This window comes from Cydia fagiglandana, chromosome 24 (genome assembly GCF_963556715.1).
Source record: "Cydia fagiglandana chromosome 24, ilCydFagi1.1, whole genome shotgun sequence".
Taxonomy (NCBI): domain Eukaryota; kingdom Metazoa; phylum Arthropoda; class Insecta; order Lepidoptera; family Tortricidae; genus Cydia; species Cydia fagiglandana.
The window spans coordinates 9,354,322-9,368,509 of record NC_085955.1 but is presented as its reverse complement, the minus strand read 5'-3'; the positions used below and the strand labels follow the sequence as shown (position 1 = coordinate 9,368,509).

General features: G+C 39.6%; 3 protein-coding genes across 3 annotated transcripts in view; 1 reads left to right on the top strand and 2 right to left on the bottom strand.

Annotated features, from left to right (window-relative positions):
* LOC134676381 (uncharacterized) overlaps positions 1-4,212 on the top strand; it is a 43,799-nt gene extending 39,587 nt beyond the window's left edge. Inside the window, exon 11 of the mRNA XM_063534754.1 lies at positions 150-4,212. Within this exon, the coding sequence (XP_063390824.1) occupies positions 150-283 (134 nt within the window). The 3' untranslated portion in view covers positions 284-4,212. The remainder of the gene's footprint in view (positions 1-149) is intronic.
* LOC134676431 (U4/U6.U5 small nuclear ribonucleoprotein 27 kDa protein) overlaps positions 1-14,188 on the bottom strand; it is a 282,614-nt gene that overhangs the window by 233,264 nt on the left and 35,162 nt on the right. The gene's annotated exons all lie outside the window — the stretch shown is intronic.
* Positions 12,092-14,188, bottom strand: part of LOC134676451 (double-stranded RNA-specific editase Adar-like) — a 33,291-nt gene continuing 31,194 nt past the window's right edge. Inside the window, exons 4-5 of the mRNA XM_063534847.1 lie at positions 13,588-13,677; positions 12,092-12,277 (exon numbers count right to left, since the gene is read on the bottom strand). Coding sequence (XP_063390917.1) covers positions 12,149-12,277; positions 13,588-13,677 — 219 coding nt within the window. The 3' untranslated portion in view covers positions 12,092-12,148. The remainder of the gene's footprint in view (positions 12,278-13,587; positions 13,678-14,188) is intronic.

Below are 14,188 nucleotides of genomic sequence, written 5' to 3'. Positions count from 1 at the left end.
TGTCGCCACCTAGCGGCCATATCTCTGCTGATCGTGACAGACGCGTTTTGTTAGAGAGTGAGTTTTCTGTACCCAGTACTATTATTTATTCTGTGCCAGGACTTACATATATCTTTGACAGTAGGTACCTAACCAATTGTTATTTTCAGATGCCGGTATAGGCGCGTTATGCGGCGTTTCCGTGGACCACCGCGAAATCTGCAAACCCTCCAGCCGACACTGCATTCTCTACACGGAACTCAAAGCGCTCATACACGCCGCTTTAGAAAATTGCGGGAAGTAACGCCATCTAGCGGGGAATAGCTGAACTACCCGTCTACATTTCCATGCGTTATATGTTCATGACAAACCACCAAGAAATCTGCAAGCCCTCGAGCTGACACTGCATTTTATAAACGGAGGTCAAAGCGCTCATACACGCCGCTTTAGAAAAGTGCGGGAAGTAACGCCATCTAGCGGGCAATAGCTGAACTACCCGTCTACATTTCCATGCATTATATGTCCATGACAAGTCACTGGGAAATTTGCAAGCCCTCGAGCCGACATTGCGTTCTCTACACGGAACTCAAAGCGCTCATACACGCCGCTTTAGAAAATTGCGGGAAGTAACGCCATCTAGCGGGCAATGGCTGAACTACCCGTCTATATTTCCATGCGTTATATGTTCATGACAAACCACCAAGAAATCTGCAAGCCCTCAAGCCGACACTGCATTCTCTACACGGAACTCAAAGCGCTCATACACGCCGCTTTAGAAAAGAACGGGAAGTAACTCCATCTAGCGGCGAATAGCTGAACTACCCTTCTACATTTCGGTGGTTGCATGATGTTTATGTTGACTATGCGATGTATGTCCATAACAAATCACTGAGAAATCTGCAAGCCCTCAAGCCGACACTGCATTATCTACACGGAACTCAAAGCGCTCATACACGCCGCTTTAGAAAATTGCGGGAAGTAACGCCATCTAGCGGGCAATAGAAACGGCCAAATACTAATTGAACAGGCCAAAAAAAACCTTTAACTTAAATTATAGAATAAATGAACATGTAAAGTTATCCTGTAAGAAAAAAAGTGGAGTAAAACAATGTTTTAATTGCAAGTGCTATTAGAGAATAGTTGTAAAAAAATGCCATAAAAGTGCCACAATGTGGCTGTGTTAAGCGTGATAAGCGTGTAAAGTTAAGAATCCTTTTAAAAATTAGAAAATATGCTCTTTGGGTGTGTCTTATGGTGGTATTCCACTTGTCCAATTTCTTTGACCAATGTACAGTTTGAATTGAATTGAAAATAGCCTTTAATAACAACCTAATGCATTTTTTTTTGATATTTGAAATACACCAACTGTACAGTCGCCATTATATACATCGGAGCGGCCAAGGTGCTCACAAATATCTGAGCACTCCTCTATTGTCAGGGCGTTAGAGTGCGTGTTCAGATATTGTGAACACCTTGGCCGCTCCGATATATCTGATGGCGACTGTACGTTGCGTCTCTCATTAAGCAAAATGTGAGACGCAAAATATACATTGGACCAAGATATTGGACAGATCTAGAATCACTTTCTAGTGACAGTGAATTTTCAGTTATCTTAACCTTTTGGACGCCATTGACCGATATATCCGCACCGCAGCTCCAACGCCAAAGACGGATTAATCGGTCACAGACGACAGAGCAACATAGACCTGCATATGCATAAAGTTCAATTTCAGTTTTGACACTTCGGTGACGTGGCGTCCGAGTGACGGCTTTTGTGTTTGACACGGCGTCGAAAAGGTTAATGCGTTATATATCGTACCTGCGACATTTATCTTATACCTTAAGAGCCTGCGCGCACTGCGATTAAAATTTTTGCGACACGATTTTAAAATCGCGCTGTAATACCTATTTTCTTGTCGCATGTGCGCGCACCGACATATAAACACATACGTTGCATTATTGCGACAAAATTATCGCACGACAAAAAATCGCAGTGCGCGCTTGGCCTTAAACGAGCAATTCTTGTATATTTATTTATTTATATATTTCGGAGATCTTGGAAACGTCTCTACTGATTTCGATAAAATTTGCTATATGGTTTTCGGGGGCGAAAAATCGATCTAGCTAGGTCTTATCTCTGGGAAAACGGTCATTTTTGAGTTTTTATATGTTTTCTGAGCAAAGCTCGGTCTCACATATTATTCCACTATGTCTGATACTCTCTGTAATATAGTTTTTTTTACGCAATATTAAAGGTGCGTTTACGCTAGTTTTCAAAGCCTATATGTAAACGCGCCCTTATTGAAATATCATTCCATAGCAAGTATGTCATCAAATATCTCAATGTTTAACCCGATATAGTCAGGCTAAGCTAACTCTGCATCATTTAAGCACAGAGTGTGGAAGTGTTATAATAAACGTCAAACTTCTATGAAATTATGTCAGATACATGGCCTGTCCTTATTATACCAAAAATATATTTTTGGAAAGCTTTTTGCAGTGCATAAGGTAACGTACTAGTGCTCGACATGCTAATGCCCAATAGATGACACCTTGCAGTCACCTCTATTGACAATGACGGTTTCAAGATGAAATGTACTGGGACCGCGTCGAGCACTAGTACGTTTACCTTACTATACTTGAAATACTTTGGTAGATAATTTAATACGTACTATTAAAATATAAAAATGTTGTAAACGAGAATCGGTTAAAATGCGACCGGAAGTCTCCGTTTTAGATATATTTTTGCCAATCTGAAATGGAGACCTTCGCTAACGGTCGGTCAAATAATAAATGTTTATAGTTATGGCAGTGAGGCAACACTTCTCCTTTCGGTCATTCTCGGCTCAGCTCGGCTCAGCATTGCTCTGAGCAATTATTAGGGTTGGCACCACTTGACTTTTTTTTGCGTGCACGACCACAGATAACATGACTTGAATTTTGACAACCCTAAATAGTCGAAAGGGCCAGAGCCATACATTAGAAAGGGACAGCATGATTCGACCCTGAACCGCTGTCAAACTTCGGTTTTGTAGGAAGTGTCCTTTCTGTACGGTAGTACCATGGTACATATAATGATATACTCCGCCTGGTACTCTCTTCCCGTCTTTTCGTGGTCACGTGACTGACACAAGCCTACGTCAGGCGTGGCTCACACCGCGATTTCGTCGCTTTGCTACAGGTAGCTAAAAGTCCATCCGTTCGGCCCCAATTTTGGGGTTTGCCATAAGCCGCGCGTGGCGCTGTCGCCACCTAGCGGCCATATCTGTGCTGACCGTAACAGACGCGTTTTGTTAGAGAGTGAGTCTTCTGTACCTAGTACTATTATTTATTCTGTGCCTACGTCATCATGCGACAGCGCTATACGATAGTATGCGATAGCGCTATATATAGCGGCCATGTTATTGTGACGCAGGCTTGTGTCACTCTGGGAAGAGAAGACCATGTTTTATTAGACTATGGGTAGTACTATTATATATTGTGGTTTTGGCCAGCGGGGTACTTTACACTAGTTAATAGTTATTGCTACAAATCAGTGATATTAAGATAATTTTAATGTTATATTATACTAATGTTATTGTACAGTTAGCCTCCATTCGCACGACAGCTTTTTTAACGCGCGTTAAAAAAGCGTTTGAATGACACAAATGGATAGCCATGTATGTATAGGGAATATTAGGCAAAGCTCTGCGTAGGTGGCACCTTTGTGGCACATACAGTAAACAAACCACATGGACACATCATACGTCACGTCAATCACATGGCCTACCGCGAAACAAGAAAATGGAAATTCGTTCTCTAATCTCTCTATCAGTCTTGCGTATTCGAGCGATAAAGAGGCAGATAACTAAATTCCGATTTTCGCGTTTACCGGTAGGCCCTTTTTAGCAAACCGCCTTGATGCATCAATGTCATATTTTATTGTCTGTGAAAACTTGCCAAAAAACAGTTTAAGGCACAGTGTGTATAAGTTACTCTATGAATTTACTGAGTCGGTAGTGCTGCACTCTGGCGGCAGAACATTGCAGTAATATCCCCTAATTTATCAAGCGTTGTTGGATTTTCTACTTTAAGCCTTGGTCGTTAAGTCGAATTTAGAGTGTGGACAGATTCAAGCGCTTTTTTAACGCGCGTTGAAAAAGCTGTTTAGCGAATGGGGGCTTATGTTATGAAATAAAAATACATCGTTACCTGTAAAACTAGCTTTATTATTAATAAAACATCCTGCCAAAACGTTGTATCATTTTTAATTCACAGACTAAGGCCCACTTGCACCATTCCACTAACCCTGGGTTAACCGGTTAAACCTGGAGTTGCCATGGTTACCAGTAAAATTTGACACTAAGTTAACGGTTTAACCGCTTAACCCCGGGTTAGTGGGATGGTGCAAGTGGGCCTAAACCTCGGAGTAATTAACAATGGAGCCGCCATTAACAGGCGTTCCCCTCTGTCGAAAATAGGCGGCCAATGGTCAACCACATGTCAACCATATGTATGGACTGACGTTTATCTGACATGACGTACCTATACATTTGATGTGACCCCGCAAAAAACGGCAGACTATTTTGTACCGAAAATTTTAGACATGGCGTCTCCATTGGTTATATCCTCTAAGGCCTAAACAGACAAATACTTATTAAAAGTTAAGTTTCTAACATTACCTAGGTAGTCTAACATGAGACCTTATTCTAAGAATTGTGCATTTACTTACTGGTAACAATACTGAGTGATTATACTCCTAGAAACATATACTCTATAGTTCGTTTTTTTAGCATTAGAAAGAAGGTAAGCGATCTTGACATGTATTTTAATTGAAAAACGCGTTTTAATCAGTAACTATTACTTATGAAAGCAGAAGAATATAAATGATCGTATTAGATTCATAAGTGTATTTCAATTCAAAGACACGTCAAGTAGGCCAAGAAATAAGAAGTTATAGAGGGAAATGCTAGGAACACAATTTTTGACTCCGTAACTTTGTTTAGACTAGTTAGGAGGTGGACATATCAAAAGTCCCCGGCTGTAGCCCCGGTGCTGCGGGGGAGAGGGGGGAAAGAAGGTCTCATTTTTCGGTTTTTCACTAATATCTTGGAAACTATGCGTCTTAGCGACATGACTACTGAGACAAACCAAAAGCTGATAAAAATTGTTACAAGTTTTATTCAGTCAAGTTTTTCGATATCTTGAATAGTTTTTGAGATATCCGCTCTTGAAAGTTTATTTAGGGCTTTAAATTTTATCTTGATATCTACATTAGTGAAGCTGCTAGGCCGTGTTTGGTATCATTTTCGTATAAATCGGGGATGCTGAATTCATTTTTGGTATCACATTGACACCATTCCTTAGAAAAAACATATAAACTTTAAACAAATACCTTTTTTTTTAAATTCCTCTTCACGCTTAAACCGCTCAACCGATTTAATTGTAATTTGGTATACAGATATTTCGAGTCCCAAGACAGGACATAAGATACTTTTTATCTCAATAATCATCCTTTAAAGTTGTGAAATGGAGTATGGGGGGAATTCAACTTCATCGACGAAACTGAATTCCTGAGGTTCATACTGCTTAAGGTAAGGTTTGAAGTCATGTTAGGTATCATTTTCATCTAAATCACAGATGTATACCATCCTAAATTTCACCTAAACCGGTTCAGCGGTTACTGACTCCCCATACAAACTTCCACCCCACTTTTCACATCCTCAAAAGATGCTTTTGGTTATAAAAACTATCCTATGTCCTGTGTCGAGACTGAAACTATTTCTGTACCAAATTTCAACGAAATTGGTTCAGCGGTTTAAGCGTGAAGAGGGATTTTAAAAAATATATATATTTTTTAATTTTGTTTTTACTTCGGAATAGTGTCAATGTGATACCATAAATGAATTCAGCACCCCCGATTTATACGAAAATGATGCCAAACATGGCCTAACAGCATCACTGATGTAGATATCAAGATAACATTAAAATCCCTAAATAAACTTTCAAGAGCGTCTATCTCAAAAACTATTCAAGATATCGAAAAACTTGACTGGATAAAACTTGTAACTAATTTTATGAGCTTTCGGTTTGTCTTAGTAGTCATGTCGCTAAGATGCAAAGTTTCCAAGATATCAATGAAAAACCGAAAAATTCGACCTTCTTACCCCCCTCTACCCCCCAGCACCGGGGCTACAGCCGGGGACTTTTGATATGTTCACCTCCTAACTAGTCTAAACAAAGTTACGGAGTCAAAAATTGTGTTCCTAGCATTTCCCTCTACAACGTTTTTTGAGCATTCATTTCCTGACCTAAAGATTGTTTACATTTTTTCTAATGCTAAAAAAACGCACTATACTAGAAAAATGAAAACGAGTCGAGCAGCAGTAGGTACTGATAGTTCCGCTACTCGACGCTAGATGTCGAGTACGAAAATAATAGTCGTTTTGGTACCAAAACTGATGTATGGAGTGAGCACGTAGTAGGTACCTACTAATACATCGAGATGCTTACACTAAAAAAACTTATTTATACCAGTTACAAAATTACCTCTTTGGTACCTTGTTCTAATTGACAATTATGAATGAATGTTATTTTTTTATAAGACATGACAGGATTCTTTTTTAACGATTACACTTATATGAGAAGTTAGACGTACATACACAAAGATTAACTAACCTTTTGGACGCCAATGACCGATATATCCGCACCGCAGGTCCAACGCCAAAGACTGATTAATCAGTCACAGACCACAGAGCAACATAGACCTACGTGCGTATGCATAAAGTTCAATTTCAGTTGTCACTTCGGTGACGTGGCGTCCGAGTGACAGCTTTTGTGTTTGACACGGCGTCGAAAAGGTTAATATGTAAAATAAAAAAAATTAAACTAAGAGTTACATGCATACTTCCACGCGCGAATATACAATTTACATGTACTTATGCATTATTTGTAACAAAAACACATCTACAGTGCATACATATTTTTGGTGTAAGGTCAATCAATTTTTTTTCTTAACTAAGAGGTAATTTTATATAAAAAAAAATATACACAAAAATGATTAACCAATGCCCTAATGCAAACCACAAAAATCTAAATTTATGTAAAGTGATTTCATCCTTACTTGTCCTATCATGTAAACAAACACTTCTCGAAGACATTATCACACTTTTCTCTGGGATTACACAATAATCTTCACTTAAAATGTTGTCGTATATTTAAAGAAACTCACAAACTATTGAAATCAACCAAATAACCACTGAAAAATATCATTTCTAATAAGATTTTCATCAATAATCGCAATAACGAACGGATCACCTCAAAAACATCTGACATTACGATGTCTAGATTGTCTATGAATCGTGTTGTTGGAATGACACTTTGACGTCACGTTTGTTTACATGATAAGACACGAACAATACACTTTATGTAAGTACCTGACGGCGGCCGATCGTAAGATCAGGCAGATCGTAATGTTCCTGTGTAATGTTTTGACGATAGTCACATTAAACCAATATATAGGCAGGATAGGTTCGTTAGGTTGCTTCAGATGCCCGAAGGGCAAACTGCCCAGAAATAGGCCCCGCGTAGCGTCGACTCAGGGAACGAGTCAAAGCTTTTCACGTTTCACGATATGCCTAGGAATTTCACGATATGCCTGATCTTACGATCGGCCGCCGACATATCCATCAATATCACTCTTACAGTAAGCATAGAGTAATATAAGTACACACTTAAAGAAAGAGTGGTAACTCCATACATCGGTTTTCTTACAAAAACGCGCGTTATTTCCTAGTCGACATCTAGCGCCAAGTAGTGGAATTTATCAGTACTGCTAGTCGACAATAGATGTCGCGGCAAACAATAACTCTAATAATCAACAATTTTCAGCCGCGTGCAATGGATACCGGGTTGGCTCGCGAGCCAACCCGGTATCCATTGCACGCGGCTGCCTCGCGAGCCAATGTTCGATAAATTGCCGCGCGATATGGAGACAGGCCTTTATATTAGTTGTAAAATGTTTTGGTAGTACATTTTTCGTCAGTAGCTACACTTGTGATTGTGACATCTGGTGTCAAGTAGGGGTACTGATAGTTCCACTACTTGACGCTAGATGTCGAGGTCGACTACGAAATAACGCGCGTTTTGCTAAGAAAACTGACGTATGGAGTTACCACTCTATCTTTACTTATATTACTCTATGCCGTAAGTTAGCAATGAATATGTCGCAGTCGGATCGTATAATCCGCCGTATTACATTACGGCTAGCCGTTTTCAAAAACAGGGGCGTTTTGAAATGCGGCGGTTTAACGATTAGCCGTATTGAATGCGGCTGAATGAGAATCCGCCGGAATGTATTCGGCGCCATACGTTCTTCAACACGGCTAGCCGTAATGTAATACAGCGAGTCAATAGCCGCCGCTTTGACAGTTTTTAGTTCCCATTTTTAACACTCGTGGCGCTGCCTGACAAACGCTGGGGTGTCCATCAAATCTGGAGTTTGTCGGACTGTTTCTTTTCAAAAAAAAATTTCCTTCGCAACTTAACTAGACGGAGCCCCGCTTCGCGGGGCTCCTATTTCTGAGCGGTTTGCCCTTCGGGCATCTGAAGCTACCTAACGAACCTAACCTACCTACCTATTGATTAAGTGAGACGTCCGTGAAAACATTACACTTTGGGGAAAAAAGCGTAGGTAGGTAATTAGGTTAGGTTCGTTAGGTAACTTCAGATGCCCGAAGGGCAAACCGCCCAGAAATAGGAGCCCCGCTTGCGGGGCTCCGTCTATTTAAGTTGTGAAGGAAATGTTTTGGAAAAGAAACACATGTAGTGCGGTGGGACCATGGTAGAAATAAATTAAATTGCAAACATTGTCAAACTCCGGTTACGTAGGCGACCGAAAGAACTGGTCACTCTACAATGTACGATGCGGCTAAACGTGGGCCGCCTTATTGAAGAACGTATCGCAGTGACAATCCGGCTAATCGTCGAACCGCCGCATTTCAAAACGCCCCTGTTTTTGAAAACGGCTAGCCGTAATGTAATACGGCGGATTATACGATCTGACTACGACAAATATAAACTCGAATTTCGAAATTTGCGGTAGCCGTTCACATATAAGTGGAGCGTGAGATGTGTAGTTGTTATTGCGCGCGTAAGTGTAGCCCTACCGTCTAGATTGGTCACATCCTATATATAGCGCAGTGCAGCGAGACACACAGACATACATATTTATATAGGCGATCAGCTTTGAATCAATAGAAATTACCAGAAATTTGTAATTTCAGTACAGTCATGGTAGTAAATTGCGTAGCACAGTCACCTGCAATAATATGTTACTCCGCAAAAATATGTGACACGCTCTTATGGCTCTACAAATAAGATCGTGTCAGATATTATTGCGGCCTTCGTTATGTAACATATTATTGCAGGTGACTGTATTTAAAGGCATTCATCACACAACGTTGAAGAAGGGTTTTGACATGTCTAGCAGGAAAAACTAAAAATTTACATAAGTTTTTGACCTATTCAGGTAGCAAATAATGTAGAAATTCAGACAAAATAACAAAAATGATGTAACATTTAATAATTTTACGGTTTAGACTCGCTTGGCTTTAGTCACTCGCGCGACATGTTTCGGAGAGCCTAGGTCTCTTTTCTCAAGCATTTCCCGAGGTTTTCTCGGTTTTAATTCGATGAATGATGGAACATATAGGCGAACGAAATAATTAAGTACAATGACATGAGAATCAAAATATTTTTAAATACTGTCAAATACCCGAATCAAAGAGGATTTGGAATAGAGAGTTACTGTCATGGTAAATTATGTAGCTACAGTTCATTTACTGCCATCTTTCCACAGAAGATTAACACTGTTTGAACGCCATTTGACTTTGATCCTTATTCTTTAACTGATATGTGTTAACTTTTTAAATATTGATATTCACGCCATCTACTCGACTATAGGCCAAAGGTATGGTTCCATGTTTTCGAGCGATGGCGCCACAACCTTCAGCCTATGCTCGAGTAGATGGCGTGATTATTAATATTTAAAAAGTCAACACATATCAGTTAAAGAATATTAAGGATCAAAGTCAAATGGTGTCTTATCTTCTAACAGTTTTATCTTCTGTCGAAAGATGGCAGTAAATTTACAGTGGCTACATAATTTACTTTGACAATCCGTCTCTATAGACTTTATTCTCTTTGCCCGAATGTACGCATTTAAAAAATGTGCCTATTCTAGGTAACTTACCTAATACATATTTTTATACAATCATTTTCTGCCTTTCCGTAATGCCCACAATCGCTTCAACATATTCGAGTGTAACCCAGTATTATCATTTTGTGTCAAATCTACATTAGTATTCTTTCTATCTTCATTAGAACTATGCGTATTCCAATTATTTTTATTTACTTCGCCTAAATCATTAGTTCTATCATTAAATACATTTCTACATTTTGTAGAACTGTATCCATCTAGCCAACTGTCATTATTAACATCATTAGGCTGTAAAACATTTTCTTTATCTATTTGAAGCTCTTTAACTTTCGCTGTCAACCTGTTGATATCGTTTTCGGATAGTTGATCTTTTATTTTATCAAAGCCACCGACAAAAATAGCGTTCTCATTTTGTCTAGCTTTATTTCTGAATACAGTTTCATTGGGTTCGGGTTTAGTTATATTCAGTGTATGTGAATCATTATAACTAACATTTCTTTCGTCAATAGATCCATGTGATTTCCAATGTTGAAAATCATTACCGTATTTAGCGTTCATGTCATTATATACCTTTGGTTGACGGATTTTGGCAATTGTCGAATCCTTCTTTTCTTGGCCGTTATTTTCATTGTCATTTTTAGCGATATATTTATTGTTTAATATAGGTCTTCGCAGATCTCCAATTATTTCACTTGCTTCATTATTATCTAAGAATGAATCCCAATGGTGATCGCGACAATTATTACTGTCGTTTTTAGCGTTCAAATCATTCATCCTGCGTTGACGCAATTTGACACTTCTTAAATCTTTCGTATTTTCAATAGGTTGAGGCAAGTTCCAATCTGAAGCATTGTTTTCATTGTTTCTAGCATTCACATTATTATTTAATGTAGGTTGTCGCATGCTTTTAATTGTTATTTCATCATTGTCTTCGTTGGTCCTATGTGAATCCCAATTATCGTTGGTCCTATGTGAATCCCAATTATCATTCTTTAATCTGTTATCATTTATTTTCGGTTGACGTAGTTGGACAATGGATATATCTTCATTTCTGTAAGCAGCTCGTCTTCCCAACTGTCTAAGTTTATCAAGACGAGAGATTTCAAAATTACTTTCATTATTATTTTGTATAATATTTTGTGCATTTGCATTTTCATTGGAATTTATTTTCCTGTCGACCGCCATGTTACATTCCTTTCCATCTGTACTTTCTCGCTTTTGAAAATATTTCTCAGCTACCTGATTGTCTTGTCTTGAATTATTTTGTAAGTGAAGTACGTTTTGGTTATTTTCAATCATATTTCTGGCACGGTATTCATTTATTCTGTGTTCCCAATATTTTTTTGCTAACAGACCGGATATGCGACTATTGTTCGCAATAGTCGTTTTATTTTCGTCAATATTGCTCGCCCCTAATCTTTTTTCACCACTTTTAATCCCACGACAATCGTCCTCGCCCTCTGTGTAAAAACATGCGCTTCTTTCATTATCCTTTTCAACCAAATTAACCCTTTTATAAATTCTTCTTTCTAAATAATACCTAGCTCGATTTGATGTACTTGGATTAATTGCAATTCTACTTAGGTCGTTTCTCTCCCTACCTTGACCATTTATGTCACTTTGATCAGTCACATTCCTACTTGGATCGTTTCGCCTACCTACATCAATCCCGTCCCTACCAAAATCATTTTTATCCCTACCTTGGTTGCTTTTAAATTCTCCATTATTTCCACCCCTACCCACATCATTTTTATCGCTACCTGCATCATTTCTACATCTACCAACACTATTTTTGTCACTACCAAAACCGCCTTCATCCCTACCTGCATCATTACTTCTACCTACACCATTTATGTCACTACCTAAACCGTTTCCGTCCCTACCTGCCTCATTTAATTCACTACCTTGACTGTTTCTCGTGTTACCCGGCTGACCCTCCTGCTGCACGGCGCTACGCCGGGAGGCGCCGGTCTAGGCGAACAGGGCGTCGGGCGCGGCGTCGCGGATCTCGCATACGAACTGGTCCTGCTCTATCGGCTTCTTGATCCAGCGGCCGAGCTTCGCCTTGTCGAACGCTTCGATTAGACGCTCCTTTGCCACCTAAAACGTCGAGTTTGAATAACCTTTTCTGGTGTATAGTTGTCTGGAAGAGATCGCTCTTTAGCGATAAGACCGCCTGTTGTGTCCTTTATTACTGAATAAAGATATTTGTATTTGTTGTCTGCCTCTATCTTTAATCGATTGTTTTTCTTTAACCTTTTGAACGCCACAGACGGCAATTGACGTCAACGCAAAATCGTGACAACGACGCCAAAGACGGCATTTGACGTCGATCGTTTTTTGATGAAAATGTACTGGAAAACACCCCACTTTTAGGTTGGCATTATTTATTCACAAAAGTAAATTTTACCCCGGTGGCGTCAGTGGCACGGCAGATGGATACGCCGTTTGGCGTTCAAAAAGTTAAGCTGTATCTTTTACCGAGGTGTGCCTATAAAGAGTATTCTATCTGTCTATCGGTTGCACGCTAGGTCTTAGATAGTCAGGCCACTTAGCCAAGATGCCGATCGCTTACGCTCCGTAGCGATCGAAACGCAACTGTCACTGTCGCACTAATATGGAAGAGTGATAGAGAGACATATTGCTTTTCGTTGTCGAAGCGATAGCGATTGTAACCTTGGCTAGGCCGGCAGGATCGTATATCATAGTATCTTGTATGATATCTCGTAATAGTTGTAACTATAGTGTGTCAAGCCATTTCCATCAGTAGAAAAAGCGGCAAATTTAAAAAATGTAAAAAGTGGAAAATTAGAATTTCGCGCTTTTTGCATGTTTGACCGGCTATACTTACATAAATCAGGTTTACCTGGTGATAGATTTTGAAAGAGCGTTAGAAAGTATGGACCATATTAAAAATGAGAAATCAACAAGGTTAATATCTATAACGGCTATAACTTTTCGCCTTTGACTGTTCGGAAGAAAAAAGTTCAACTGAGGATCTTTTGGCGGTAGGCTCTCTAATATTTACTATACTGTGTGTAATGTCAGAAGTTACTCAGATATAGGCGAAAGTGTGTCTGTCTGTTACCACTTCACGCTTAAGCTGCTGAACCGATTGAGTTGAAATTTGGTATAGAGATAGTTTGAGTTCCGGGAAAGGACATAGGATAGTTTTCATGTAGGAAATCATCCCTGAAGAGAGTGCAAAGGGGGGTGGAATTGAAAGAGTTAATGAATTGCCTAATAATTGAAGTAAGCAATGCGCGAATTGAATGATTGCTATTAGCATTATCCAGGCGCTATACCTACTTAATCTGCTGTTCTAATTCCACGTAGACGAAGTCGCGGACAAAAGCTAGTTTACTATAAAAAATGTGTGTTTCAGAGGTTATAAATGCGTTAATATTTACCTGGTAAGCGGGACACAGTTGCTTGGCCTCGTTATACAAGAGCTGGTCGACATCGGGCGGCAGCGGCGTGGGGTCCGCGCCGTTCGGGTCCTGAAAGATGAGTGGGATCTGAGCTCAATGTGAGATGCTGTTCGGGGTCTCGGGCAGGACAGACAGAATAAAGGGGCCCACAGATTACCAGTTCGTCCGATCAGCCTATCAGTTACAGGTGACAGTTCCAAACAACTGACAGGCTGATCTGATATCGTCCGACGAACTGTGAGCCCCTTAAGAGTCAGGGTATGCAGGACAGCGTTTAGCCTCGATATACGAGTGGATTTGAAAAAAACCGGGCAAGTGCGAGTCGGACTCGCGCACGAAGGGTTCCGTACCATAATGCAAAAAAAAAAAACAAAAAAAAAGCAAAAAAAAAACGGTCACCCATGATGGGTGACCGTTTTTTTTTTGCTTTTTTTTTGTTTTTTTTCCAGGATTGCATGGGTGACCCATCCAAGTACTGACCACTCCCGACGTTGCTTAACTTTGGTCAAAAATCACGTTTGTTGTATGGGAGCCCCATTTAAATCTTTATTTTATTCTGTTTTTAGTATTTGTTGTTATA